The sequence below is a fragment of the Rhipicephalus microplus genome, chromosome 1 (assembly GCF_043290135.1).
Source record: "Rhipicephalus microplus isolate Deutch F79 chromosome 1, USDA_Rmic, whole genome shotgun sequence".
Taxonomy (NCBI): Eukaryota; Metazoa; Arthropoda; class Arachnida; order Ixodida; family Ixodidae; genus Rhipicephalus; species Rhipicephalus microplus.
Window position 1 is genome coordinate 199,489,812 of NC_134700.1, and position 27,085 is coordinate 199,516,896.

Genomic DNA, 27,085 nt, shown 5'->3' on the forward strand with positions numbered 1-27,085 from the left:
CTCGTCCAACTTTTGCCTGCTCGATCGCTCTTTGCTCTCTCGTCGGATCCTCGTCCGTCCTTCGTGCGGAGCAAGGGTGCAACATGCTCAGTGTCGTAGGAAGAGCCTGCTCTAGCGTGCTAAAAGCGGCCAAGCCTGCCGCCTCTTTAGTAAAAGTCAATGGGGCGAACTCGAAGTTGCTGCCGGCGCTGTGTGCTACACGTAAGTGCTACAGTTCTGCCCTTCGGTCGACGCCGACCGCTCTCTGCCCTTGGGTGGAAATGTTGGGTCAATTAGGGTTAACGGTGCCGATTATAGCTGAACTGTCCGCGAAAAATACGACTGCATCGTTGATAAAATGTTGTGAGCAGCAGCAGTAGGATTGCGAGGTATTGCTGCACTCGCAGAAACAGCGTTCAACGGTGGTCCCTCTTATGTTAAAGCCTCGGTTGGCGCTGCATGCCGGCGTCCATGCTGCTCCCAGCCGGTCCGACCTGGCAGAGATGACCCCCGACTAGTTGAAGCAGTTCTTAGGGATAAACAGCTGTTTTCGGTACGTCTTTCTTGAATAACTTGAATTTGGGGTCTCTAAGAAACTACGGACACGCAGAGGTCACATGTTAAGTGGGCTGGCTATCGCCAATTCTCCAACATCCTGCTCTGCACCTCACTTCCAGCAGAACGTTCTTCTGGGTGGTGGTTTTTTCGCGTGTGCCTTTTATCAAAACACCTTTCCTTCTTACTAGGCTACCACTGACTGTTCAAATTTTACTTTCGCTTGCCCGGTCAAGTGTACCCTCGTTGTGACCCCGGCTATCTGCTGCTGGCGTTGGGCTGGTGTCCGCATTCCTGCTTCGTTTCCAAAGTGTGTCGGTGAAACCAAGACGCGACAAACTTCTCACACATGGAGGTTTTTCGAAATTATCGCCCCTCTCTCTAAGTAGCCTATTATAGAAGTGGCCTTATTGTTTTCCGTTGTAATGAAATTCAACGTCGAAGGTGAGAGAAAAACTCTGCATCTACTGGGCTGTCTACAAATGCAGCATAAACAGTTAACGTCTCCGTGCATTTCAAAGCAAATAGTAAATTCTGCGATACTGTTGGACCTACCAAGCATGTCGAGTTTCACTGATACTCTCCTACAAGTATTATATCGCTGCACTCATACTGCTGTTTCAGGGCTGTTGAATAGTGCAGTTGTAAAATCAAAGTAGCTGTTTACTTCAAGTTTGCCTGTCAAAAATCGTTCACTAGAAAAAATTCATTTCTAAGAAATATGCTAGACTTGTAAAATTGCCCAAGGCAAGGGAATCAAATCCCAACTTGTTTAAAGGTAAGCGGTGTGAACATTGAAGCAAATATGCTCAATATAATTTACATTATGAGGCGGCTTTCATCCTGTGTAGCGATTATGTCAGGACTCTAACCCCCGAATGCAGAGGTGTTACTTGACTCGTTTTCGACTCAAGACAGTCTTGCCGCTGGCCATAAATTGTTTTCAAGCTTGCGGACGACTTGAAGGTGACTTGCCTCGGTCGAAGTCTGGACAAGTTTCAAGTCAGCTGCTGGGCTAGCTTGAAAACGACTTCATGCGTTAGTTATTCCAACATGGCCACCTCTCGAATGGACGTCCCGCGGACGGTGGCCGCTTTTAAATTTGCTTGCCTCGCCATAAGCGTAGAATTTTGTGGCGCACTGCCTGCAGAAGATTCTTCGACCCGCTTTACGTGACCGAGGAAATCTGATCGAGTTGTACAACGAGTAACAATTCCACACTCGGCACAGATTCACGAAAAACGCCGTGTGGCAGCTGCTGGCTATGTTGCCACTCTGTGAAAGTGGGGACAACCGAAGACAGCCTGTGCCTGCACTTGTTACAGCTACTGATAGGGCTCAGGTTTTAAGTGCTGGTGGAAATTTCGTGTGCATTTTGTAGTTGACAGTGCAGTCGGAAACACTCTACTCATTGCAAAGAAAGCGATGTTGGTGGGCTTTGCGCATCCGGCAGCACTTCTGCGGGACTTTTATGAAGTGGTTGAGTTCTATGGCGTTGCAGGATGTGTAGACTGCACACACGTGCGTATTAATAGCCCCGGTGGTGACACCGCCGAAATGTGCCGTAACCGCAAAGGCTATGTCTGTTTTTCTAAAACACATTTTCCATCTCTTTCGGTACAAAATTGACTCAGTGCTGTCTGTGTGTCTCGTCTATCCTTTCGTCCCTTCTAGGGCACTGTTCCACGCTCGGAAAGGCATCGCTTGCAGCACGCTACGAAAAATTCCACACACACAAAAAAAGGTGCCCCTATCACGCGTTTCCTGATCATATGCCTCCCCCTTCATCATGCAGCGAGACATTGCTGCACCCCGCGAGACAAAATTCTGCTGAGGACAATGTCCTGACCCCCGCTTTTTTTTTTTTGTTTACCAGGCATAGAAAAAGGATACAAATCACTTTTGTTCCCAGAACTTGTTTTTTTAATTTTTCATATGTAACTGCGACCTAGCCCGCTACAAGCATGTCCACAGGCAAACAGAAAGGCGAATACCGAGAAAGTCGCGTTACCTCATAAGCCAGGTCAGCACAAGTACACACCGCGTTCGACTGAAAAGAAAAAAAAAATGAAAGAACACAATGCGATGCTTGTTTCGCCTCCAAACAAGCAAGCGTGGAGAAACACGCCGCATTTGGGTGCCCACTAAAACAAGTGGGCAACGGACGCTTTACAGAAGCAACACTGTGCAACGCTGTGGCGGCAGGCATAGCAGGCACCATGGGCCGCTTGTTAGCCGTAAAATGGTAAAAATATGCACTTCGTTTTTATCGTCATTTTAAAATGTTAGGTATTTTTTTGCTGTAACATGTGCCTTATGCAAACAACTTCATTATTAGCCTCGTTAGCAGTTGAGCAGCGTCTTTCTGCTTTGTCTTGCTTGGTCAAGTCAAAAACGAGCTTCAGCCTCAGCATCTACAAAACGTGAAGGCAGACTTGAGCGTTATAAGGTTCGCTGCTTGCTTCGCGCCGACTTACTCAAGTCAAGTTGAAGGCACAAGCCAAGTAACCTCTCTGCATTCGGTGGTAAGACTGCAGCGTATGATACATATCGTGTGCTAAACTAGAAAGGTTTATGAGGATGTACAAAACAGGAAAGAAATGGGACAGGTGTACGAAGCTTCTCACTTGAATTTGCCGAGTAGTATACAGGAATGTTTCATTTGTTCGCAGAAACCCAGATGAAACTCTAGACCGAAAATATTAATGTTCATTTGGAAAGCCTTGAATGTTTCATTTGTTCAGCCGCTACAGTACTCTTTGTAGCGTTTTGCACATTGAATGTTCCACCAACTATGCAACTAAGGCAATAAGACAATGACATAAGAAACAACTTGTGTAAAAGTTTTTTCAGTGTTCACGTGATGGTGCTGGGTACCCGGACATGGCTGTAGTCAGTCTATGGTAAGACATGCAATTGTTCCGTCCCAGCGATGTCTTGTGCTGCCCCCGCTTCCTTCTGTTTGCCAGCCGTGCCAAGGTTGAACATAAAGGAACTCTGGGAGAACAGGCACTAATCTCATGTCAGTTTATTGCTCCACGCATTAGAGCAAGAATGCACCTGGTATCTCAATGAGCTGGTACCGAGAGATGGCAGCCACGGTGACGTCGATGCAAACTGTGTGTATATATAGAAGTAAGATTGGGAGCATGTGCAGAACTACAGTTATGTCATTGCATAAGTTTTGCCATTTTCATTCTGTTCAGATCCTGTAAACAGAAGACATGCAGCAGCTCAAGCTAGCGCCAAGGCAGGCAATGGACACATTGTTGCAGTCATCGGTGCCGTCGTGGACGTGCAGTTCGATGACAACTTGCCACCCATTCTCAATGCTCTCGAGGTTGAAGGTCGCAAGCCACGACTTGTCCTTGAGGTGGCACAGCACTTAGGTGAGTGTGCACTTTATTCTGAGTGAATGATTTCTCGCGTCTGATCTACGTTTAAAAATTCTTTTTCGCTACACTTGTGAGAAAGCGCTTGATAAGCTGGAGAACATGCAAGAACTTTGAGGACGCTTGAGCTTCGCCTTCAAGAGTAGAAGGAAATAGCGTGATCGGGTTCAGTGCACATTGCCTTCAGCCATGCCGCAAGGAAAGGAGCGTTTATGCGCATAACATTGGACATTTCAATCTATCCTAGAATGTCGAGTGGATGTGCAGTTGCTACTTGTCCTTAAGGTGCCCTGTGAACTTGCACACTTGCTAATGGGTGGCATCTTAAAATCAGCCACTCGTTGCACAGTTCACTTGTATTGATGTCTGGTGCCATTTTAGGATTCTGCCACGCAACCTTGCATGCACTAAGGAGACTCCGTCCACTACATGACATTGCAGTTATAGTATACCAGACTTACCGAGTGTACCATGATGGCGTAATCGAAGTGCGCATGTGCAGATACGCATGTTATTCGTACCAGCTACCGTACGCACGGTATTTTTCAGATTTAACATTACTGTGGAAGCGTAGGTGTACATAGTGACCATAAACATGGCGGCGCTCTCGGACCCCCGCTTCGACGTGATTTTGGCGTAGCTGTTTATTCACTTTGTTCGCAGCAATCGATTGTTTAAAGTGGCTTCGCTTGCCTTCAGTTAGCTTCGACATAGTTCTTGAGATAGCTTGGCATTTCGAACGTGTCTAGGCCTAACTACAAAATCAGTGTAAACAAATCGGCAACATAAATGTTTTCGCATTTTGCGTTTGGTGCGTGGTTCATATTTATTTAGTTTTAATATTACTAAAATAAACTAACAATGCATCGCGCGATGGCATAGGCAAACGTTCTCGTTTTCTTTTTCGCTGTTCTTTAACTTACTAACCATCCGATAGATGGTGCCCCCGTCCCAGCTGGGGCTCAAAAACCACATAAACGCTATCCCGCTAAACTATAAAACGCTGTCCGCAACGAATGTTTGCTGTACGTTAATGCCATTCCCTTAACCTCTGCTATCACGGTAATGGTAAACTATAACTGTCCATTCATAGTGTTTTATCCCAAAGTAATTTCAAGACCTATGGTAGAAAACCTGCTTTTCATGCAGACGGCTCGTGTTCGATTCTCGCTTTGAACCAGAACTTTTTTATTTGCATTTTTTAAATTGTTTGGTCAGACAGGATGATTTTTCGTTCGTAGTGGGTGACTCAACATCAGAATTTCTGCCAAATGAGCTCTTTAATGCTGTCGCATAAAAATGAAAATGCGGGTGGTGACGCTACCTTGAAATTCTCGAATCACTTAGCATGATTGCATAATTTTGATGGCATCTACAAGGTTTTGCGTAGTTCCTAAAGAGTAAAATTGAATTAGGTGATCCTCATAAAGGATTCTAACGGTTCTAAAGCCGTTAAAACGAATAAGACACTACGAGATTACAACAAGGCCGACTTTCTTACTATCAACAATGAACTTGCTGTATTTCTTGATTTCTTGAATGATTTCGACTCTCGCGACGTTCAGTCAAACTGGAGTATCTTTCTTGCTAAGGTTGTGGAACTAACAGACAAGTACATCCCTGCTTACGCTATCTCCTCCAACCTAAAGAAACCATGGTATAATCACCAGCTTAAAGGCTTGTCTAATAAAAAGAAGCGTTTCTTCAAATTGGTTAAGGTTATCAGTAGTAGGGCTCGTTGGTCAGATTACAAGAAGTACGCTGATGAATACGCGCAGGCCTTAAAAGTTGCCAAAGATCGTTTTCTAAGCAACACCTTACCTACGATGTTGAAGACTAACCCTAAAAAATTTTGGCGAGTGATCAATCCTCAAGAAAGTGATGTTATAGTACTTAATGATCTTAGCGGTAACGCTATACCGACCGACCAATGCTCGAACATGCTTAATGATGTTTTTTCAAAACATTTTTCTTTACCCACCACCACCAACGCTCCCCATGTGCAACCATATCACCACGATCATACGTTTCCTGTCATTCTCAGCTACGATGGTGTCGCAAGCATTAAGTCACTGAAACCATCCTCGGCACCGGGTAGCAATCAAATAAACGTCAAATTCTTCCAAAATACTGTATCCATAATACCGTAAATACTCGAATCTAACGCGTACCTTTTTTTCGGTTAAGCGTGTTCATAAATCGCATGTGCGTTAGAATCGAGTACGAAAAAAAAAATGAATACGGTCATTCTATTGCCATCGGCATTTCCAAAATGGCCGCCCTCTACGTGCGTCGGCACGGCGTCGTCCATTTCTGCCTGTGTGTTTCCCATGTGCGGCACTTCGTACGTGTGCTGAGGAGTTCGTCATCTTGTAGTGCATTAGCATCGACGGCATAGAAGGGCTGACTCCAAAAACTCGACGAGTGCACCACGATGCCGCTTTTAAAAGAAATGTCATCGCGTGTGCCGAAACGGACGGAAATCAGGCCGCAACGCGGTCGTTTGGAGTTCCCGAAACGTGCGTGCAGGACTGGCGGAAACAAAGGCCGAATATTGTCGACAGCAAACATTCACGCAAAGGCTTCAGTGGACCACAGCAGGGTCGGTTTCCGCAAATTGAAGAGCTGCTCGGTGAGAATATGATTGAACAGTGAGCGGCCCGCGACAACAGAACTGCTCCAAGTGCAGGCTACGCAGTTAGCCTTAGAAAAAGGGCTAATCCAGAGCCAGTTTAAAGCGAACAGGTGCTGGCTAACTTTGTGAAGAGGGAAGGCTTTTCCTTCCGAAGGCGAACGGGCATATGCCAAAAGTTGCGGCACAACGGCTACCTGCTTGGGCAAATTGGGAATGCCGATCAGACGCCTCTTTACTTCGACATGCCTGGCACCACAACCGTCGAGAAGGGGGTGAAGCAAGTTCGTGTGCTGACATCGGGCCACGGTAAAACTAGAGTGACGGCAATGCTCCGTTGCACGTCAGATAGGCCCAAGCTTCCCCCGTACCTCATACTGTATTTTAACGGAAGACGCTCGTGAAAGGAGTCGTTTTCTTGAGTGGTGTGATTGTGCGGGCCAATGAGAAAAATGGGTGCGCGTTGCAATTGATGTCTTACTTTTTTTATTTTCGTTGTGGAAACCGGGTGCGCGTTACAATCGAGGGCGCGGTAGAATCGAGTAAATACTGTACTAACCAAAATTTTTCAACAGTCGCTCAACGATGTTCTCCCATCTGAGTGGAAAGTTGGGAAGGTAGTTCCAATCCACAAATCGGGTAACAAGAATTCTCGTTTGAACTACAGACCCATTTCTCTCACTATTATACCATGTAAAATATTAGAACACATTTTGGCTCACTAAGCAAATTCTTTAGTCACTCATTTTTCGCTCAATCGCAACATGAATTTCTCAAATTATACTCTTGCGAAACTCAATTAAGACTTTTTGTATATAAACTAAACACCATTCTTGACAACAGCTTGCTCGCCGACTGCATTTTCCTCGTTTTTTTCCAAAGCATTTGACAAGGTGTGCCACAAACTGCTCATTTTTAAATTACGACTACTTAACCTTGACCCCTGCCTTGTAACTTGGATTGAAAGTTTTCTTACTAACCCCTCACAATTCGTTTCGGCTAATGGAATTAGTTCCGCGGAATGTGCGGTACATTCTGGTGTACCACATGTGGCTCCGTTCTTGGTCCGCTTCTTTTTCTAATCTATATTAACGATCTGCCATTTTGTGCCACCTCATCTGTTCATCTTTTTGCCGATAATTGTGTAATTTTTCGTGAAATAACTGGACTTAACGACGTCGCCCTTCTTCAATCTGACCTCACTGCTGTCCTTAACTGGTGTAACACATGGCTCATGGAATTAAACAGTAAAAAATGTAAATTCGTGCGTGTGTCAACTTTATCACTTTACCTACTTATAACTTACATAACACACAATTAGACAGTGTCACCTCATACAAGTGCCTCGGAGTTCATATCAGTAACAACCTAACATTGAATACTCATATCACTATGTTGTTCGTAACGCTAATCGCATGCTCTGATATCTTCGTCGTAACTTCATCAAATCACCTTCTTCTGTCAAGCTGATGTTGTATAAAACACTAGTTCGTACTAAACTTGAATATGCCGCATCTGTTTGGGATCCATACCACCATAATTTGGTGCGTTCATTAGAAATGGTAGAAAATGACTGTTTGCCTCATAACAGCTAATTACGATCTAAATACGAGCATCACACTAATGAAATCTACCCTTAAATTATCTTCACTTGCTTCTCGTCAAACTACGATCCGCTTAACTCTTTTCCATAAAATATATCGCCACTCATACTTCCGCGATTTACTAATCCTTCTGCCGCATTAAGTTTCTCATTGTTTAGATCACGCTCATAAAGTTGGCATCCCATCGTCTAACAGTCATTTCGACGATCATACGTACCACGCACTTCACGTGATTGGAATTGCCTTCCCGAATCGTTTGTAACAATTTCAGATCGTGACGCATTTGTGACTGTATTAACCAATTCTTTGAATACCTGGTCGTAGTATTTCACCTTATACATTTCTAAAAATAAGATTTCACTGTTACCAGTTGTATTTGTTGTACCTGTCGCACTGAAGTGTAACAATGCTCATCGTATACTTGGAAACGTCATTTTTATCTTTGTTATAAGTATGTATCTTTCTATTTTTTTATATGCCATTTTGATATTTCTCATTTCTTTCTTTCTTTTGTTTAGTTTTGTTTCAATCTGCTGTTGTATAGCCAAAAACATTGCATTGCCTCTTGTACTTACAAACTTGCTTTGTTGTTTTTACCACTCCCCTCTGTAATGTCTGTTGACTCTGAGGTTAAATAAATAAATAAAAAAATTGATAGACTGAAGACAACAACATTTAGGAAGTTCTTGCTTACGCAATGTCGCTCAAACCCCAAAAATACCTTGAAAGCTGGGATGTCACGTGCAGAAATTTCGGTGCAAAATTTGGGAAAAATCACTGATCTTCCTTTTTTTTTTTTCAGAAATCTATGATAGCTAAATTAAGTTAGCTCTCTTATTAGAATCTAAACAGATACATTCTTTCATTTTAGTGTTCCCTTAAGCTGAGCACGGGTGGTTGGTTTCTCCTCAGGTGAAAACACGGTGCGCACCATTGCCATGGACGGCACGGAGGGTCTGGTGCGAGGCCAGAAGGTGAAGGACACCCAGTCACCCATCAAGATCCCCGTTGGACCCGAGACACTCGGTCGTATCATGAATGTTATTGGTGAGCCCATCGACGAAAGGGGCCCCATTCCCTCGGACAAGTTCCTTGCCATCCACCAGGAGGCGCCAGAGTTTGTTGAGATGAGTGTCGAGCAGGAGATCCTTGTCACAGGAATCAAGGTAGTGCATCACATTCTCAGGCATACTGATGATAGCATACATGTTGGCGAAAAGTCTGAAATGCTGGCTTATTAAGTTTTGTATAGGAAAATTTAATATCCATTACCATGGGAGGAGTTACTGCGTAAAGTGTGGCAAAAAGAAATTTTAACTCTTTTTCTGCCCAGAGGAAAATAAGCTTTTTTTTAGGTTGGAAAGCAGAATGAAAAACTTGTATCGCATTTTGATTTTAATAAATAGGTCTGTTAGGCAAAGTTTGTCCTTATTTTTTCCCCTAATAATAAATCTATGATCCTGAAATTAACGACATAAGTTTTCAGAGTACAAATTTATCACTATATGCGAGTTAGTGTTTCACTTTAGTGTCCCCTTAATGCTGAGGCAATTGAAGCTTGCTGACTGGGTTTCCGAGCACATCAGTGTTTCGTATAACACAAAAGTTTGTTTCTACTTTATTTTTCAGGTTGTTGACCTGCTAGCGCCGTACTCCAAGGGAGGCAAGATCGGCCTTTTCGGTGGTGCAGGTGTCGGCAAGACTGTGCTTATTATGGAGCTGATCAACAACGTAGCCAAGGCTCATGGTGGTTACTCCGTGTTTGCCGGTGTCGGCGAGCGCACCCGTGAGGGCAACGATCTGTATCACGAAATGATTGAAGGTGGTGTCATCAGTCTGAAGGACAAGAACTCCAAGGTACTGCCTTCATGTGTTCTATTAAAATGCTGGCCTTCAGATTTCGTACTAGTCAGTCTGCATTCACCTAAGTAAAACTGTGCCAGTATGTTTTCTGGTGTGTAGTAAGCTGCCGGATACTAGAGCAATGGTTTCTTTCACTGTCCTTTTACTATCTATGTGGCGAGACATGCGACTCGTCAATGTCTTCAATGCAGCGTGATCTATCCACTTTCTTGTCTGGATATTTTGGAGCTTGAGGCATAGGGGGCTTTGTCTAGTGTGTCATGTAAAATTACGAACACAGTGCAAATAAAAGTGAACTAGTAGATCAACTGTCTTCGGAAGAGCTAGCATTAATACACTTCACTAGCTCTGTGCATAGTTTCTGTAGCTCTGCTGCAGGCGTGCTGATCCAGTGGGAGGACCGTGTGCATTGCAGACTTCTCCAGACTTGCCTCTGATGTTTTTTATGTGGTCGTTGTATGCAAGGAGTGTAGCAATGGTATTCGGGAAACAAATGTTTGCTTGCTGAGCTGTTGCATAAGTGTGTTCTTCTTTCAAGCCATTAGACATCTCGATACATATTTTAATCTTTCAAGAAAACTTTGTCAAAGTCATAGGCTTCCTTGATACCCCCCCCCCCCCCCCCCCCGTTTTCCTCGTTTTTCTGTAGAAGCATCCGAAAACGCTTTTTATCACTCCTCTTGCTCCAGGTATCCCTCGTGTACGGTCAGATGAACGAGCCTCCCGGCGCCCGTGCCCGTGTCGCCCTGACCGGTCTCTCTGTGGCAGAGTACTTCCGGGACCAGGAAGGGCAGGATGTGCTGCTCTTCATTGACAACATTTTCAGGTATGAACACTTTCCAGCTCACTGTAATGGCATGCATGTGTGTGCATTTTACGTGGGTGGTCTGCATGGTAATTCTCCCATGTTGATCCCAAAGTGCAAATATTATTCTTGGCCTCGGGAAGCATAAGTACTGCCCAAGATAGCGACGTGCGGACATGGAACAAGAGACGAGAACAGGACAACACAACCGCCAGCAAAACTATTTGTGTGATCTTGTGTGAGCTTCCACGCTTTACCTTCATTATGAATCCCTACGAAGCAGCTGAACTTCCTATTGTTAGATATATATACCTGCAAACTCTCCCGTTGTCAGGTGGACTCTTGAATTTTGACCTGGTCTCTAGATTCTACAAATTCTATCGCGAATCTCCTGGAAAGTGGTCTCCACAAGAGAGCCGTTTTTTATCGGGCCTGTCTCTTTCCTGCTACGACAGTTGCGGTGCTGCAGAAGAGCACTCGCAACTACACATTGTAACCATACTGTAGAGTACCTCGAAGTCTGCACCGCACATCCGGGTGAAGGCCGGTGACCTCGAGACGTGTGGCCACCTGCATCAAACAAAGGCAAAAGAAAAAAGGTGCAATGACTTTTGCGTCTGTCTGTCATGGCTTCCGCATTTTGTACGCTAGGCGTATGCCGCCTGCCTAGGTGTCAGTTGTGTTTGCTAGGTGGTTGTGGGGGTTGCGTGCTTCCCAGAGTTAAGTTGGAAGGTCGATAATGGTTTCATTAGCAAAGAGGCACTTTCAAGTGTTTCTAGACCCGTACATAGCAGAGTTTCCGTGCTTTATGACTTTGCGGAAAGGTGACAAGTACAGATTCTAAAGCGCGTGTCTGATGTAAGCGTTTCACACAACGGCAAGGCCGACGTAGAGGTGTACATCGCTTCTCAGGAGCATCATAACTGCGTTAGTGCTGCGGAAGGGCAGGGCAACATCAGAAGTTTCTTCCAAAAAAGCTGTGAGGACAGCGCGACTCTCGCAGATTGCTTGTTCATGGGATACCCGAGGAAGGGGCAAGATTGTTGTTTCGGAAACTGTTCCCGAAGTGCAAGGACATGAAGCGGTACGGGTGCAGACTTTCGCAAACTGACATCGTCGGGAAAATGGCTGCAGATGCTGAAAACACAAGTGTATGCTCTGACACTGTGAAATCTCGGTATAACAAACTTCAGGGGACCGTGGAAATTTCTTATTTTGAAGGGTCATTATAGTGAAAGCTCGAAAATTAACTTTGAATACTTACATTTCATCGACCACAATGACCAAAAAATGCATGTTTACTTTAAAGAAGTTTTTGATTTTTTTTTTGTCGCGAACAGCACAAACTTTGCAGCGCAAAGGCCTCCAGCTCATCCACATTTCTGGGGTGCGATTCGGTTCTTTGGTCACAAAAGCCTGCTTTTTGCCTTCCAGCTGCCGAAGAATATCCATTGTCTCGCTTAGCGAAAACTGCTTCCGCTTCTTCGTTGCAAGCAGAGATGAACTCATTTGTAGTATCATTGCAGCGAAAGCACCGACTTGCTTTGCAGATGCGATAAGTAATCACCAAAAAGAGATGAACATGACTGAAAAAACAAGGCCTCCAAAGAAAAACCTGAAGCGTCACGGCTGTCATCGCCTCTTCCGAAGAAAAAAAAGCTCTATTAAAGAACCCCAAGTGGTCGAAATTTCCGGAGCTCTCCTCTACAACATCTCTTATAATCGTATGGGGGTTTTAAGACGTTAAACCACACAATCAGTAGGTGCTGCCGCGTTGCGAATTCCGCGGCTCTCGCTCGACAGAGCGCCACCATTTTCGAATCATTCTGAAGAGGAGAGATTGGAGCTGAAAATAGCCGCAGCGCCATATTTATAGGAGCAAAAGTGGCATTGACCACTTTCGTTGGTTGCATTTGTCACGTGGGGGCTCTTGGCACACTCTTATTGGTTGTCTAAGGTTTGAATGGCTTTTGTGCACATTTGCACAGGAGGGAGCCACTCCTGGCTACTGAGTGTTTGTTCATTCTTGTGTTGATCATCACATGTCTATTCTGTGAATAGTCCCAAAGGAGCAAAGTACCGAACAGTCCAAGGGTATGAGAATTGAACGCCATGGAATAAAAGAAAACTGGACACGGAAGCAGACGCCGGTGACCTCGCCGACCACCAAAAGCTGGCGCACGTGGGAGATAGGGACAGCTCGCCTATGTGTGACTGTGACAGCGCGTCTGTATGTGCCAATTACGACCCAACCACGGACCGTGCTGACCGTGCATGCGTCACTGATGATGCGACCAGTGCTTGTGATTCGCCCACGTGTATTGGAGATGCCTCTCCGTGCAAGTCTGCATGCGGTGTTGAAGAGTCCATGAATTGCTGTTGAGATTATGAACCTGTGTGCAGTGTTGATGCATCCACAAGCAGTGGTGACCGCGCTTCTGTGAGCAAAGACAACGTGGCATCTGCAATCGTAATGTTCGCACGCCGAGTATTCAGCAGCAGATTATGGCTCCAAATGTCACTAATGGAGAGATTGAGAGCCGATGCTTTGAATGCATTGTCTGCTACCCTGGCCACAAAAGGAAATTTGAACTTTTAAATGATGACAAAAGTGACAATGATATTGTTTTCAGGCATAATTTTTTATAGCATTCAAATGATGATGAATAAGCTTCTGTTCAGATTTTGCTGCCATTAGTGTGGAAGGGCCCCAGTTCATTTTGAAACTGGACTTTCTCTTGGATTTGCAACACCAATATATATTGCGACGATGCCACACCTTTACTTCCCTCGGCAAAGATAAGGTGCATGGCCTCGTACCCTCACAAAAGCAAGAATGTGCAAACCATTTAAAAAGAACGGGCACAGCTTTACGAAACCTAGTTGGGAAAAAAAAAGCGAGGACAGAGCTCAGCATGAGTGGAAGACGTCTCACTCATGGCTTAATTAAAAGGCTATTTGGATGGGCCATAAAAAGTAATCTCAATGATGTGCCTGCGATGGAAAAGGCCATCATGGCTACATTTCGTCACGTCACATCAACTGGTAATGAGCCACACCATGAGCACTGCCCTACTGGTGTGAACTCATGGTGCAAGTTTAATGCTGCTGCTGCCTCGGGGGAACCAGCGCCTGCACACAAGCTGCAGCTTTCTGCCTCTATACAAGTGCCTCTCTTCAAGGGAACTTCTGCACAGATGTCGGCAAGGCAGAATCCAGAATGCCATTGAGTTTCTCAACAGTGATTTGGCCACTCCAGTCAAAAACAGTTTGCCTCTCTTTTAAGCGTTGAGTACTGTGGGAGATGCAGTTTGCCATTTTGATGCTGGTTGTGGGAAAGCATTACAAGAAGTTGCACCACAACGTGGGTACTCTCCAGGATCGTGCTCCTTGCGGGGGGCTGCTGGAAAGAATGCTTGGCGCGTCACAGTCGACCAAAGGGCTGAAAACTGCTCCAAAGAAGCGAAAAACTGAATTGAAATGAAAAGAAACTGCATATACAGAGACAAAGAACCACATCCCAGGTGGGTTATAGGTGCTCAACGTTAAAAATTGACCAGTTTCATGAAATAAAACTGAGCTCGGTTTTCTCAGCTTTTATTTCTTGTGCAGTTGCTATCAGCCATTGCAGTGATGCTTTATAACTAATGAATCTAGAATCATTGTTTTGGCACTTAGATTCTGAAACATTGGTGAGCACCATAATGCTATTCATTTTTCTCTGCACACTTTAAAACATTATATAATTGTATTTTTGAAAAGGATGTAGATAAGAAAATGTGATTACCGAGAGTGCAGAAATATTTTTGGTGCTAGTTTAGACCTTAAAAAATTAAGTGTTAAAGTACACAGTGGGCCTAGCTAAATATGCTTAAGTAAGTATGCTACCAAAATTGTCTAATTAACCAATTAATTGGTGAATGAATGTAAAGATTTAAATGCCACAACTCAATCTATAAAACCTATCTTAAAGCTGATTTCATAAGGCATGTGCGAATATTCGAATGCTTCAAATATTCGAATGAATAGTCGAGTATTTGAATTCGCTTCGACTTTATGTTAAATTATTGAATATTTTTGTAGTATTCGCAATGAACGAGTAGGTGTATATTAATCTGCATGTCATTGCTTGTAGAGGTGGTTTCACTTCAGTGTAGGAGTGATAAGCCGTGAAGTCGTAAAAGCACCTATCCAGGGGAAATTCGCTTTGCTGCGAGGCCCCCCTTTAAATTTAAAGGCGCTTTGTACCACTTATTGAACATGGTCAGAAAACGCTGCCGATTGGTAGTCGAGGCTACCGAGAATACGCGGGGCAAATGTTAGAGCGCAGCACACGACCTTTAATTCACAATAAATTTTCGAAGCTAAAGATTGCTTTCGTCCTTTGGCTAATGACACAATCTCTAAAATCTCTTGTCATAGCCATTTGCTGATATGAGCGTTACGCGCTCGTCGTTACTCGGGCCACCGCGGGAGGCCGCCGTTTGTCCATCAGTATGTGTGCGATCACACTGAAAAGCCACATATTCGAAGAAAAAAGAGGTGCTCAAGGTCGCAAGGTGTGTGGGACATATTTTCTTTCGCCGTGACATTCCTCTCTGCTTAACTTCCAGCTATTTCGTCGGGACTAGCAGAGAGAACGCAATTGCAGCATGTGACAAACTTTTGGAACTCCGCTTGTATTGAAGTAATTTTAGAAACTTTGCGGCGTTAAATTTGTGGGGCAATAAGCTTGTTTACTGGCTCCACTGCTACTTGAAAGTGTTGCACGGCCTCTTTATAGGAACATGTTGCCCTCAAATCAATTCATTTTATTGACCTTGTTATGACAGCTTATATGCTCCAAGTATAATGAATTTTAAAACATTAAGTATCTTACAGGTTATCACTCGCATCCTACCAAAACTACTATTGATGGTTGTTTAGACTTCCTCTGAGCCAAAAAAAAAAAAAAATCACATTTGTGTAGAGCCCCTATTTCAAATAAAGAATATTGTGCAGGTTAGTTAGGTCATGATAGATACTTCTTTTTTTTATTATGTCATAAATACCATTCGCATTCGATTCGAAATTATGTGATCAAAACCACTTTTCGTTACGAATTCGCTTCGAACCTAAAATTCACTATTCGCACAAGCCTAGATTTCATTGATATCAGCATAGGAAATTGCATCAGTGTGCCAAATTTTATAAATTTGTTCCAGTAAATAACTGATGCAGTTTTAATTGCCATTTCCCCCCTTAAAGAGCTTTTCCTTTTTTCTTTATTTTTTAGTGTCTTTGTGCACTTTTGTCAGAAATTGACTCACTCGAGCTGGTTCCTCTTTTAACCACTGAAAATTAAGCACATGGCAGGTTCGCTTACATTGTCAATTCAGTGAAGCATAACAGAGTGGAATTCTCTCCCACCAAACATCACCCTAGTAACAGATCCTTCCATATTTCACTCGGTGCAGCAGGGCTGTTTGCACAGCTAGGAACATTGCTAACCTTTGTTTGGTTGTCCTCGCTTTATTTACAGTTTTTTTGCTATATATATTTAATGTTTTCGATGTAATTTCTATAAGTGTTTTCTCAATTACTTTTATCTTTGTTTTTGCACTCGTGAATATGTATTCAGCTATGTTACGTTAGTGAATGCATTTGACTGTGCTCTGTGATTCAATTTCTTTGATGTTTCCTTTTTGTTTTCTTTTTTTCTATATATTTTGTTAGCTGCTTATGTGGTTTGAAATCCATGTATTCACTTAATTCCTCTTCTATTTAGGGTACTGAAAAAAAAAAATGTGGAAATGTCTTCGACATTGTTGAAATGGCTCGTACAGCTGACTCATCTTGCGAGTGATTTTGCTGATTAGTTCGTTTGCATGCTATTTTCAACATCCTGCCATTAACTCTCTTATCGCCATATTACCGATGTGCAGGTTTACCCAAGCTGGTTCTGAGGTGTCTGCCCTTCTGGGTCGTATCCCCTCAGCTGTGGGTTACCAACCTACACTGGCAACTGACATGGGTACCATGCAGGAACGTATTACCACCACCAAAAAAGGTTCCATCACCTCTGTACAGGTAGGCAACTCTCCTGGTTCCTCCCCTTCAGCATTTCTCTGTGCATATCTGCACTACTAAATCACTTGTCCCAGGATTCTTGCAGCGTCGTACATGTCTATGTGCCTTACAAATGAAGCTGAGGTTTTATGGCATTGTCAGTATACTGTAAAACCTAATTCCCTCCTCATTCACTCTTTCCAACAATTCATTCAAAGTAGCACATTTTAGTCAAGCTTAGATCTCTCCGTATTAAAAATGTCAGCTTAATTCTTGCACAAGTTGTGTGTACCGTGTACAGTTTGAACTGCTTGTTGCTGTGACTGGCTTTCGCAGTGGTGAGCACTTTTCCTGTGAATTGACAGTGGGCGCAAATTTCTAAGCATTATTATACTCAGATTGCTGTTGTCAATTGACACTTCATTGACAGTGCCCTCAAATCGGAAAGGCTTTTCTTTGTGATCAGACTCATTCTGGCTGCATTGTGAGTGCTCATTCAGTTTTTTGACCTGGTCAGTCGCATTGTCATTGACAGCGTACAGTACACTCTAATCTTAAGGTTTCAAATTCGGTTATAACGAATTATTGTATATAACAAAGTGAAGAATAGCTTTGTAAGTGTTATAAATGATGGTATAACAAATTTCCGAATATAGCGAAGTATTTTTGTGGCAGATGTTACTTTGTTATGAGGTTTGATTTAGTATAAATGTTTACCATTGCGTTTCTTTTCTACAACTCAGGAACTTTTCTTTTACCTCTCCAGTTGCAGTGATCAAGCAAATTCAACAACATATCGTATAAACTGGAATATTTCGAGATATTTCCATAAAAGGAGGTAAAAAGTTGCCCCTCGTCTTTTATAGCGGTGTCTAGTCAAGAATGCACCGCCGTCTGGCAACGTGTGGCTCGCATGTGTGTGAAAAGCCAGACACAGCCATATCCACATCCAAATTTAAAGGGGCAGACTGGTCTTTGAGACTAAAAAGCGACGAATATTCATTTTTTGAAATTAACATATTTGGTTCCTGCAAGTGTTTTTCTCTGCAAATTTTCACACACCAGGAAGTAGTAATTTTTTTGTAATGTCATTCTAACTGTCCAGATTCTTGGTGCTGTTAACATGCAGAACCTGCAAAAAAATGGGGAACAGACTTTGAGGCTTCTTTATAATATGCCAGCACCTGTGTCTGAAGCTCTTTTACCAATTTATGAGTGCCTTTATGAGGATTGCAAAACATGCGCATCATGATTGTGTTTTCAGTATTTTCTATTTTACTCAAAAAAGTAAATTCCCGACTGTTCAATTTTGAGGCCTCAATATCTCTGCAGCTAGGGCAGGTACAACAATTCTTTTTGCAGTGGAAACCTGTATGTGTGTAGAATGCAAGTGGGGGAGCAGAATTTAGAGCACCAGCCTTCTTAATTACTAATCGAAATTGCAACACGATTCCAACTGCTTTTGAAAATGGATAGTTCATTTTGCTGTAAAATAACAGCAAAGGCCTATAGACAAACTCTTGCATACTTTCACTCTATAGTCATTAGTCTGTTTGCATATCTTAAATATCACTTTAATTAAGCACTTTTTTTTCTATGGTGGCCTTAAACAACAAAGGGTGACCTTGAGTTATCTCAGGAACAAGATAAGTTACAGGAAAACTAATTAAATATTTGAAATCGGCAGAAAAACACTGCATAACCCTGTGCAGTTTGATCAATATCACTGAAGAAATAAACAAAAAATGTCTAAGACCAGTCTGCTCCTTAATACCAGATATTTTTTGCGTTTCTATGTGTTCGTGATGTGCTTCCTATCTGTTCAGAGTTCTTGCTCTGCTTGACGTTGAGTTTGATTTATAGTGTTTTTTTTTTTCGTTCACTGAATATGAGTATTGGCACAAAAAGGCAGTTCTCCACTGTGTTTAAAATAAATGTTGAGTTCACCAAAACGAATGGCAACATGGCTGCTTAGCACAACTTCGGTGTTTTGGAAAAAGTGTGCGCTTTTGGAGAGTGCAGAAAGGGAAGCTGCAGATGTGCAATCCTCAGAAAATGTCATTTCGTGGATGAAGTGCGGTTCATCCGCTGCTGGAGGATACGCTAGCGGACTTTGTGCGGGAAGTTTGTCCACGCTCGCTGCCAGGGACTGTGGATACCATTTGCAACAAAGCCGTGGAGCTCGCTCTAGAAGCTCGACTCGCGAGGAAAGTGTTCCATGCACCAAACTGTTGTGTGCATCGATCCAAGAGACGCAAAGAATTTCCTTTCCGCCAGTGCACATCCATCTCTCGGAAGTTGCCGGAGGAGTTCGAGGACAAGCTTATGAAATTTCAGCGCTTCGTGAACCAGCTTTGGGAGCAGAACAACTACATGATAGGGTAGAGTAGCAATGTCAATAAGAACCCTGTGTGATTCGACATGCCTTTGTCGATCGCACAGCGCTGTGCCAAGGATGTGAAGCTGTTGTCCACTGGCAACTAACACTTGCGTTTCACCATCCTACTGGTGTGCACAGCAGACAGTAGAAAGCTTCTGCCCCTATTCATTTTTAACCGAAAAACAATGCCAAAGGAAGCGTTCCCGCCCATTGTTGTCGTTCGCGTCAAAAATAAAGGATACACGGATGAGGCCGTGATGTTCAAATGGATACAAGTAGTCTAGAACCGTTGGCCAGGTGCACTGCTGCGTCATCTCAGCATGTTTGTGTTGGTTGCGTTTCGTGGTCACCTGACCGACACTGTGAAACGTGCACTCGGCGATGGAAAAACAAACCTCATCATGATACTAGGTGGTATGACGTCTATCCTCCAGCTACTCGAAATTGTGCTAAACAAGCTGTGGGGGCTGTCGCCAGTGGATATCTGGCGACAACCTAGAGATGTCGATGGGCCGTCTACAGAGCCCTTCGCCTGCAACTGTCTGCGGCTGGGCGCTTTCCGCCTGGCGTTCCTTGCCAGATTTCATGGTGGAAAATGCTTTTAAGAAATGGTGCATCCGCAGCTCGCTGGATGGCACGAAAAACGATGCACTGTGGGAGGTAGTGGTGCTTCGTCTGACAAATAGGAACAGCTGCAATAGTGGTTGAAGGTGAGCTCCAAAGATCGGGGTGAGGTGCGCCCAATTCACAAATAAATGTTTCTGCAATTTTGGGTTTTCACTTTTTTTCCCTCTTGTTTTGGTTCCCTTAACTTGGGGAGGCTGACCTTAGTCCGGTTTATACGAAAGTAATAGAGACCTTCAAGAGTGCATAATTCGTTCCGAGCCCGCACCAAAATGTCGTTTTAGCTGCCATTTAGAGGAAGAAAAGACTGCAAGTGCTCAAAATTTCTCTCCATGAGACTTCACCATGGGGACTGTGGCTCAGTAACATGTATGTAATGGTATTTTGTAGGTTTGCTGGAAAGTTCAGTGAGCTCATAGTAGCATTACATTTTGGGTTTGGGGGGTCATGCTGTTGCAACAAGCTGTTCTCTCGTGCAGGCCATCTACGTGCCGGCCGATGACTTGACAGATCCAGCGCCAGCCACCACTTTTGCCCACTTGGACGCCACTACTGTGCTGTCCCGAGGTATTGCCGAACTCGGAATATACCCTGCAGTGGACCCCTTGGACTCCACCTCTCGTATCATGGACCCCAACGTTGTTGGCCAAGAGCACTATGACATTGCTCGTGGCGTCCAGAAGATTCTCCAGGCAGGTCCACCTTCGAGTGCTTAGCTGCCCCAGATGTTGCAAAATGGTGCTGAAAGTAAACTTGCACTGTTAGACTGCCTTTGATGTAAAATTTAAAAAATTGGCTTGGTTTTTCCTAAGAAGTTTTTCTCGTTCACTAAAGTATTATAAGTGCACTACATGCATGTTCTATGACTTGCTTTGCAGAGTGGCATTTCACAAGTGAACTTAACATTTCAAAGCAACAATCGTGCAATGAAGCAAGTTTTGCTTCTCGGCAATCTCTCAAAATTTGAAGCTTTTTGCATCGGTCTATAATCAAATAAATTTGTGAGCACACAGTCACTGACTTTGCATTCCAAGAAGGCTTATCTGAAGTGACGTAGTTGTGTTAGCACCACAATTTGCACCTCATTGCAAGTTCTACGCATGCTTGTGCATTATTGTTGTTTTGCATTGGTAAACTGTCAGTGGATATGTGGGGCCCATCCTAGTCCTGTGTTTCTTCCTTATGAGTGTTGCTTTGCAAGAGTTCAGTTACTACTAAGTAGCCCAAATTTCTGCATTGAATGTGCATTTTCAAACATTCTTTGAGTGTATGACGGATGACTGAGTTTAGTCGGGTCCTTTCATAATCGTGCTATGTTGCAGGACTACAAGTCTCTTCAAGACATCATCGCCATCTTGGGCATGGACGAGTTGTCTGAAGAGGACAAACTGACAGTGTCTCGCGCCCGCAAGATCCAGCGTTTCCTTTCGCAGCCTTTCCAGGTGGCCGAAGTGTTCACAGGCCAGGCGGGCAAGTTCGTACCGATCAATGACACCATCACTGGCTTCAAGCAAATCCTGAATGGTACGTAAACATTCTCGGCAGATTGTACGTAATTAAAATTGCTCACTAAAATTGTTGATAGGTGTTAATATTTTCGAATATGTGCCCTCTCCTGTGCTTATATTCGAAAATTTTGAATAACAAATACAAATAACAAAGAAACATAAAATTCGATTTGGTACAATAACTGAATTGCACACATTCGAATTGTCCAATATTTTTCTAATACTTTTTGAATAATCAGCACAGTCTGGAAAACACCAAAGGAAAAGTTGAAAGAGTAAAGAATCTTTATTAATCATGTAGTGAATTGCCAAGATGCATGCATTTCAAGCATTTTCAGTGCTGTAAAAGCTTTGCTCTCGTAACTGGAATTTTTATTTAGAACTAGAGCTGTGCGAATAGCAAGATTTTTGGTGTGAAGCAAATTTGAATATTGGAGTTTGGGTGCGAATCAGACTGAATCATTTTCAAATAGTTGTTGAATATTTGAATAATATTTTTCTAATACTTAAATGTGCAATTAGTGGGAACTGGTTGTAGGTACTCCTTAGGTACATGGAAGTGTTTTTTTTTTGTCTAGCTTGAAGTGCTGGAGGGATAGTGTGCCCTAGTTTTAACAAAAATGAGCCAATGAAGAGATGAAATTTTATTTATTTACATGTTTTGGTGTAACCAATTCAGTGTAGTAACACCTTACATGTGAAAGGAAAAGACTATTTCCTCCATCTCTGCTTTCAACTTCTGTGGTGGCCCAACTGATTTGGCAGACAAAGCAGTCGAACTCAGAGTAGCTGATCGGCCCTGTAGACGTCAATGTATAAAAAGATCTGAAATTGCGGATCCCGGAAATCTTGTTTTTTTTTCCAAACTTCTGCGATCTAAAACATTATTTAAAGCCTCTACTTCTTTAGGGGGGGGGGCCTTTTTATTTAACTGCATAGTTCTAAGTGTCTGCAGACTGCATGTGATGATACAAGACTTGATTGGAAGCATTTGCTTCTAGCTTACTCCACTTTGCATCTTTCTGAATCTGAGTTGGTTCCCTAAAATGTTAGAGGCCATCAATCGACCAACAATCCTGTTATAAAGGGTTGTGCTCTCCTTAGCAGTATTTTGCCTTCAGTGAATCGAGGACCTGGGAATTATTTCAGAAGTGTATGAGCAAAAGAAGCATTACATTTCAGTAGCTACTAGACTGAATTCAGTAGTTAATTTCGCACCAAAATCATGATCATACTGCAGACGAGGAAAACACAGATAGGACGTTCGTTTGCAGTGTGGTCGATATTTTGTAGCAAAATTGACTATTGAATTCAGACATGCACAAACTAGCCCAACAGTGAGTTTTGCTACAGCTACTAGACCTGTACCCATACCAGAGTCAAAATGTTGCATACCTGCTAACTCTTCCAAATTGTCCAGGAGACTCCCAAATTTTCACCTAATCTCCCGATTGTACGAATGATATCTTGAATCTCTCAAAAAGCCACTGCAGAGCAGTTTCTTTTTTTTAATTCACTTGTGTATGTCAGCATTTCCGGCTGCGATGGTTGAAGTGCTGTGAAATAGCACTTGCCTTTATACTTGTTGTTCATTATAACCATACCGTAGAGTACCGCTAAGTATATTCTAGGCACTATAGTACTGTGCATCTGAGCAAAGGCCGGCGGTCATGAGACTGTCACCACCGTATCGAAAGGTGACAACAGCTTTTGCATCAGTCTGTCTTGCGTTGTACATTAGGCCTTCATTGCTTCCCTAGGCGTCTGGACTCTCGCACAACTGAGTTTCTGTGCTTTGCGATTTTGTGGAAAGGTGGCAAATATGGATTCTGTATACTACGTGCATTAGCGATGTTTGCACGGTGGCAAGGCTGACGTATCAGCATCAGAAGCAAGTTTACTCTGCGAAAGGGCAGGACAACATCAGAAGTTTCTTCCAAAAGAGCTGCAAAGACGGCACAATCAGCGCAGATTGAACACAGCTCGCTGCTGAGCGTAAGTGATCACGCAGGACCATTGTTTCGGAAAATGCTCCCGATGTGGAAGGGTGCAAAGCGGTATGGGTGCAAACACACGAGAACTGCCATCGTCGGGGAAAAGGCTACAGATGCTGAAAACTCAACCATGGAGGTCTTGAACCACCGTGCTTTCGTAGTCGCAGTGTGTGGAAGCAAAGACAGTGTGTGGCAAGTGTCTTGCCTCAATAATGTCAGATATACCTAAAAAAAAAAAACTCTCCAGCCCCCGCCCCCCCCATTTGCTGTGGTCTTCTGAATTATCACCCTGCAAAGTTGTCAGGCATGATGTTGGCTCTCGGTTGTCTTTTACCTTGATACGACCCACTTGTTTATACACAGTAAAACCTCGTTAATTCGAAATCACTGGGACGGCTGGAAAGCTTCGAATTAAGCAGGTTTTCGAATTAACAGAACATACAAAAAGTGGGATGCAAGGAACTTAAAATAATTAAAACTAATCAGATTAGTGTTTGTCGTTTGCTGTGCTAGCCCTTGCGGCTCCAAAGATTGTTTTCCAGCAATACTTGGTCTTTATTTTGCCGCGGACATAGAGGAACGGTGGGCCTCACTGCTGCCATCGGAAGAAAAAAAAAAGGAAACGCGGTCGTGATCGACTGAAATGTGTGCCTGCAGAAAACAAGAAATCTTCACTACAACACAGTAGTGACACGTGGCATCATGTCGCCGGCTCCTCGCTGCATCAGCACGTCATGATGTGACCATTCGCACATTCTTTCTATAGTCGAATCTCGATAATTCGAACTCGAAGGGGCCCGAAAGTTGGTTCAAATTTAAAGAAGTTCAAATAAATGAAAGCTAAATAAACGGAAGGTTCTCCATGCAGTGGCGCATGTGCATTGAGCTAACAGACGAGGGGGAAGTTTAGAAAAACTTATTTATTCACAAATCGCAGGACATCTGTTATACATTGAAGTAATCGATGATGCGCATCTGCAGCGAGTCAATCAATTTTGCACGTAGCTTGCAAAGCATTTCAACTTTGGCTTCAGCATTCTCCTGGCAAGAAAAGTTGCGCGCGGAAATGTCCAGCGCTGACACTAGGGAGCTTTAGAATAGCGCACCGCGAGCCCTTGGGGTGCGGTCGCTGCCACTGCGCATGCGTCGTAACGAGAGTAGGCGTTCGCGTTCGCGGACCGCACGCAGACACTCCGAAATTGCGTGCGGTGATGGTGGGCCGCATGTGGCCCGCAAGCACTGGTTTCGGGGCTATGATGTCGCTGCGATCGTGTGTTGCGGTTCGCAGCAGGGCAAACGCTATTTTAAAACTCTTATGGCGTCCGTTTCACCCGCAGTGCTTGCTAACAGTATTCTAAAAGTCCCTACTTTCCAATGACAACAGTAACGACTGCTGCGCAGTGGAGCCTCCACTACGCAGCCGCAGCATGACCAGCACGTGAATGGAAAAGAGGAGCGTCTCCACGCGGAGAGAAGCAGATCGGTATTCGAGAGAAAAGCAACACTCCACGGCACCTTTTTCTTTTTGTTTTGCTCTCTTCGTGCGGGTTGTTGAAAGGAGAATGGTTACTTGGCAGAGAAGGGAATAGGGGGAGCATGGCACCGGCGCGTGAGAGACCCCCCACCTCTCAAGTCCCAGAGCCGTGCTCCCGCAAGGGGCAAGGGCTGCAAAAGATAGCGCTTTTTTCCTTTCCTTCAACCACACATTCATTCAACCCAGCGACGGCTTTCTTTTTTTTTTTTCCTCTCTCTTCGCGCACAGCGTTAAAAGGAGGGAGGGTCTTTACGTGGCAGCGACGGAAAAGGGAGAAGCGTGACACGGGCGCATCCCAGAACGGCATTTGAGAGAGAGCAAACATTCCACCCGCAACCTTTTCTTTCCTTTTCGTTACCTTTGCGGGTAGCGTCAGTCACCTAGAAAAGGTGTCGCAGGTGCCGCCGCGGGATTGGGCGGGGTGCTGAGAGCATTTTTGGAGCGCGGTATGTTCGAATTAAATGTCGAAAGTGCTTAGGCGTTCAAATTGCCGTGCATTTTCACCCATTGGAATACACATAGCTTTGATGGGACCTCGTCGTGAGTTTGAATTAACCGGAAGTTCGAATTAAGCATGTTCAAGATGAGATTTGACTGTATTATAATTTTAAATACAATACTGGCCAAGATCACGATGTGTTTTGGCTGGAAAAAAAATTATCTTTGAAACTTTCGAACTTGGTTTTCAAAGTAGGTGTTGCTGGCAAGAACTCCGCCAGCAGTGCAAAGACGCGAATTGCTGGAGCAACTGGCAATCGGAGGTTCGCATACATCGCAATTTCTGCTACACTGTTCTTTATTAATTTCTTTACAATCATAGAAAGAATAGGTAAGCCGTGACCCACTGACGTTGCGAGAAACATGCCATAAGCTGCTGGCGTGTCACCGCTGTGTTGCAATGAAGCAGGGCTTGTTTTCGCCAGTCGCACATTTTGGTTGACCAGGAGACCGTTTTTTCTTTGTTTTTTTTTTTTTCGCTAGAAGTAGAGAGACTGGGGTGCTTCGGCTGCCACTCAATAGTATCGATATGTTGCATTGCCTTGTGGCAAATAATGGCCATAGTTTCCGTATATTCGCGGCGAAATTGGGATCTGGAACTGGCACATGACACCCAAAGTTTTCGAATTAACCGTACTGGTGCCGGCTGCCGCTTCAAATTATCCACTCTAACTTACATAGGAAAATACTGGACCGCAGAAATCCTTCGAATTAAGTGGTATATCAAAATAAGAGTTCGGATTAATGAGCTTTTACTGTATTCATAAAGGTAACATATGTAATAGACTTAATAAATGGAACTTTAAGGGACCAGAAAAATGTTTTATTTGAGAGTTCTGTTCACCAAGAGATGGCTAGGGGTGCAGAATACAAGAATGAAACCAATCTTTTGTGAAGCATTTGTTCTAGGCTTGCACAAATATTTTAAAGGTTAGAATTTTCAAACAAACATCACAGTATCAGACCGGACAATTTGGCGAGTTGGTGTGCTTTCCATCTTGAACATATATCAATTGGTAAGATTTTTAAATTTTTGCTCGGAAACTGTTGAAACTGTTACTGTCTTGCATGAGTAAATGGAGCACTTAATTCGGTGTGTTTACTGTCTCAACTGTGGTGAATGTTTTCTGTAGGCGAGATGGACCATCTGCCCGAAGTCGCATTCTACATGGTGGGTCCCATCGAGGAAGTTCGTGAGAAGGCTGAGAAGTTGGCAGCTGAAGCCACGTAAAGGATGTCTTCAGCATACTGCTTGTACAGGACAGACGAGTGACCGCCGCTAGCCATGCATCCAGACTGCCATAGGGTAGCCATCATTTTTTTTTAATGTAGCGGAGGTGTTAATAAAGGAAGGTTTGTGTCTTCCTTGTGACCCGGTATTATTGGTTCTTACTTGGTGATGATTGGATAGTTATAATTGTTATAGTGATGGTGATTCAGTAATAATTGGGCCATGTCACGTTGCTCGTGGACATGACCTCAAGGCTGTATTTAACGCCTGTATTTAATGCCTGTATGTAAATGCCTGTATTTAACACATTACAATGTGTTAAATACAGGTGTTTTGATCACTTTTGTTCATTACTCAACTTCCACAATTGCAAATCACGGATGGCTCTTCTCTTTCACATCAAAAATACATTGTCATAAGCTATCTAGGTGTGTATGG

General features: G+C 43.6%; 1 protein-coding gene across 1 annotated transcript; it reads left to right on the forward strand.

The window, feature by feature from the left end:
- ATPsynbeta (ATP synthase, beta subunit) lies at positions 1-26,795 on the forward strand. The gene is made up of 9 exons (XM_037412536.2): positions 1-201; positions 3,741-3,923; positions 9,075-9,328; positions 9,792-10,019; positions 10,715-10,851; positions 16,755-16,899; positions 20,362-20,574; positions 21,205-21,406; positions 26,550-26,795. Exons 1-9 carry the CDS (start codon positions 84-86, stop codon positions 26,645-26,647), a joined length of 1,578 nt encoding a protein of 525 aa, XP_037268433.1. The 5' UTR covers positions 1-83; the 3' UTR covers positions 26,648-26,795.
- The last annotated feature ends 290 nt before the right edge of the window (positions 26,796-27,085 follow it).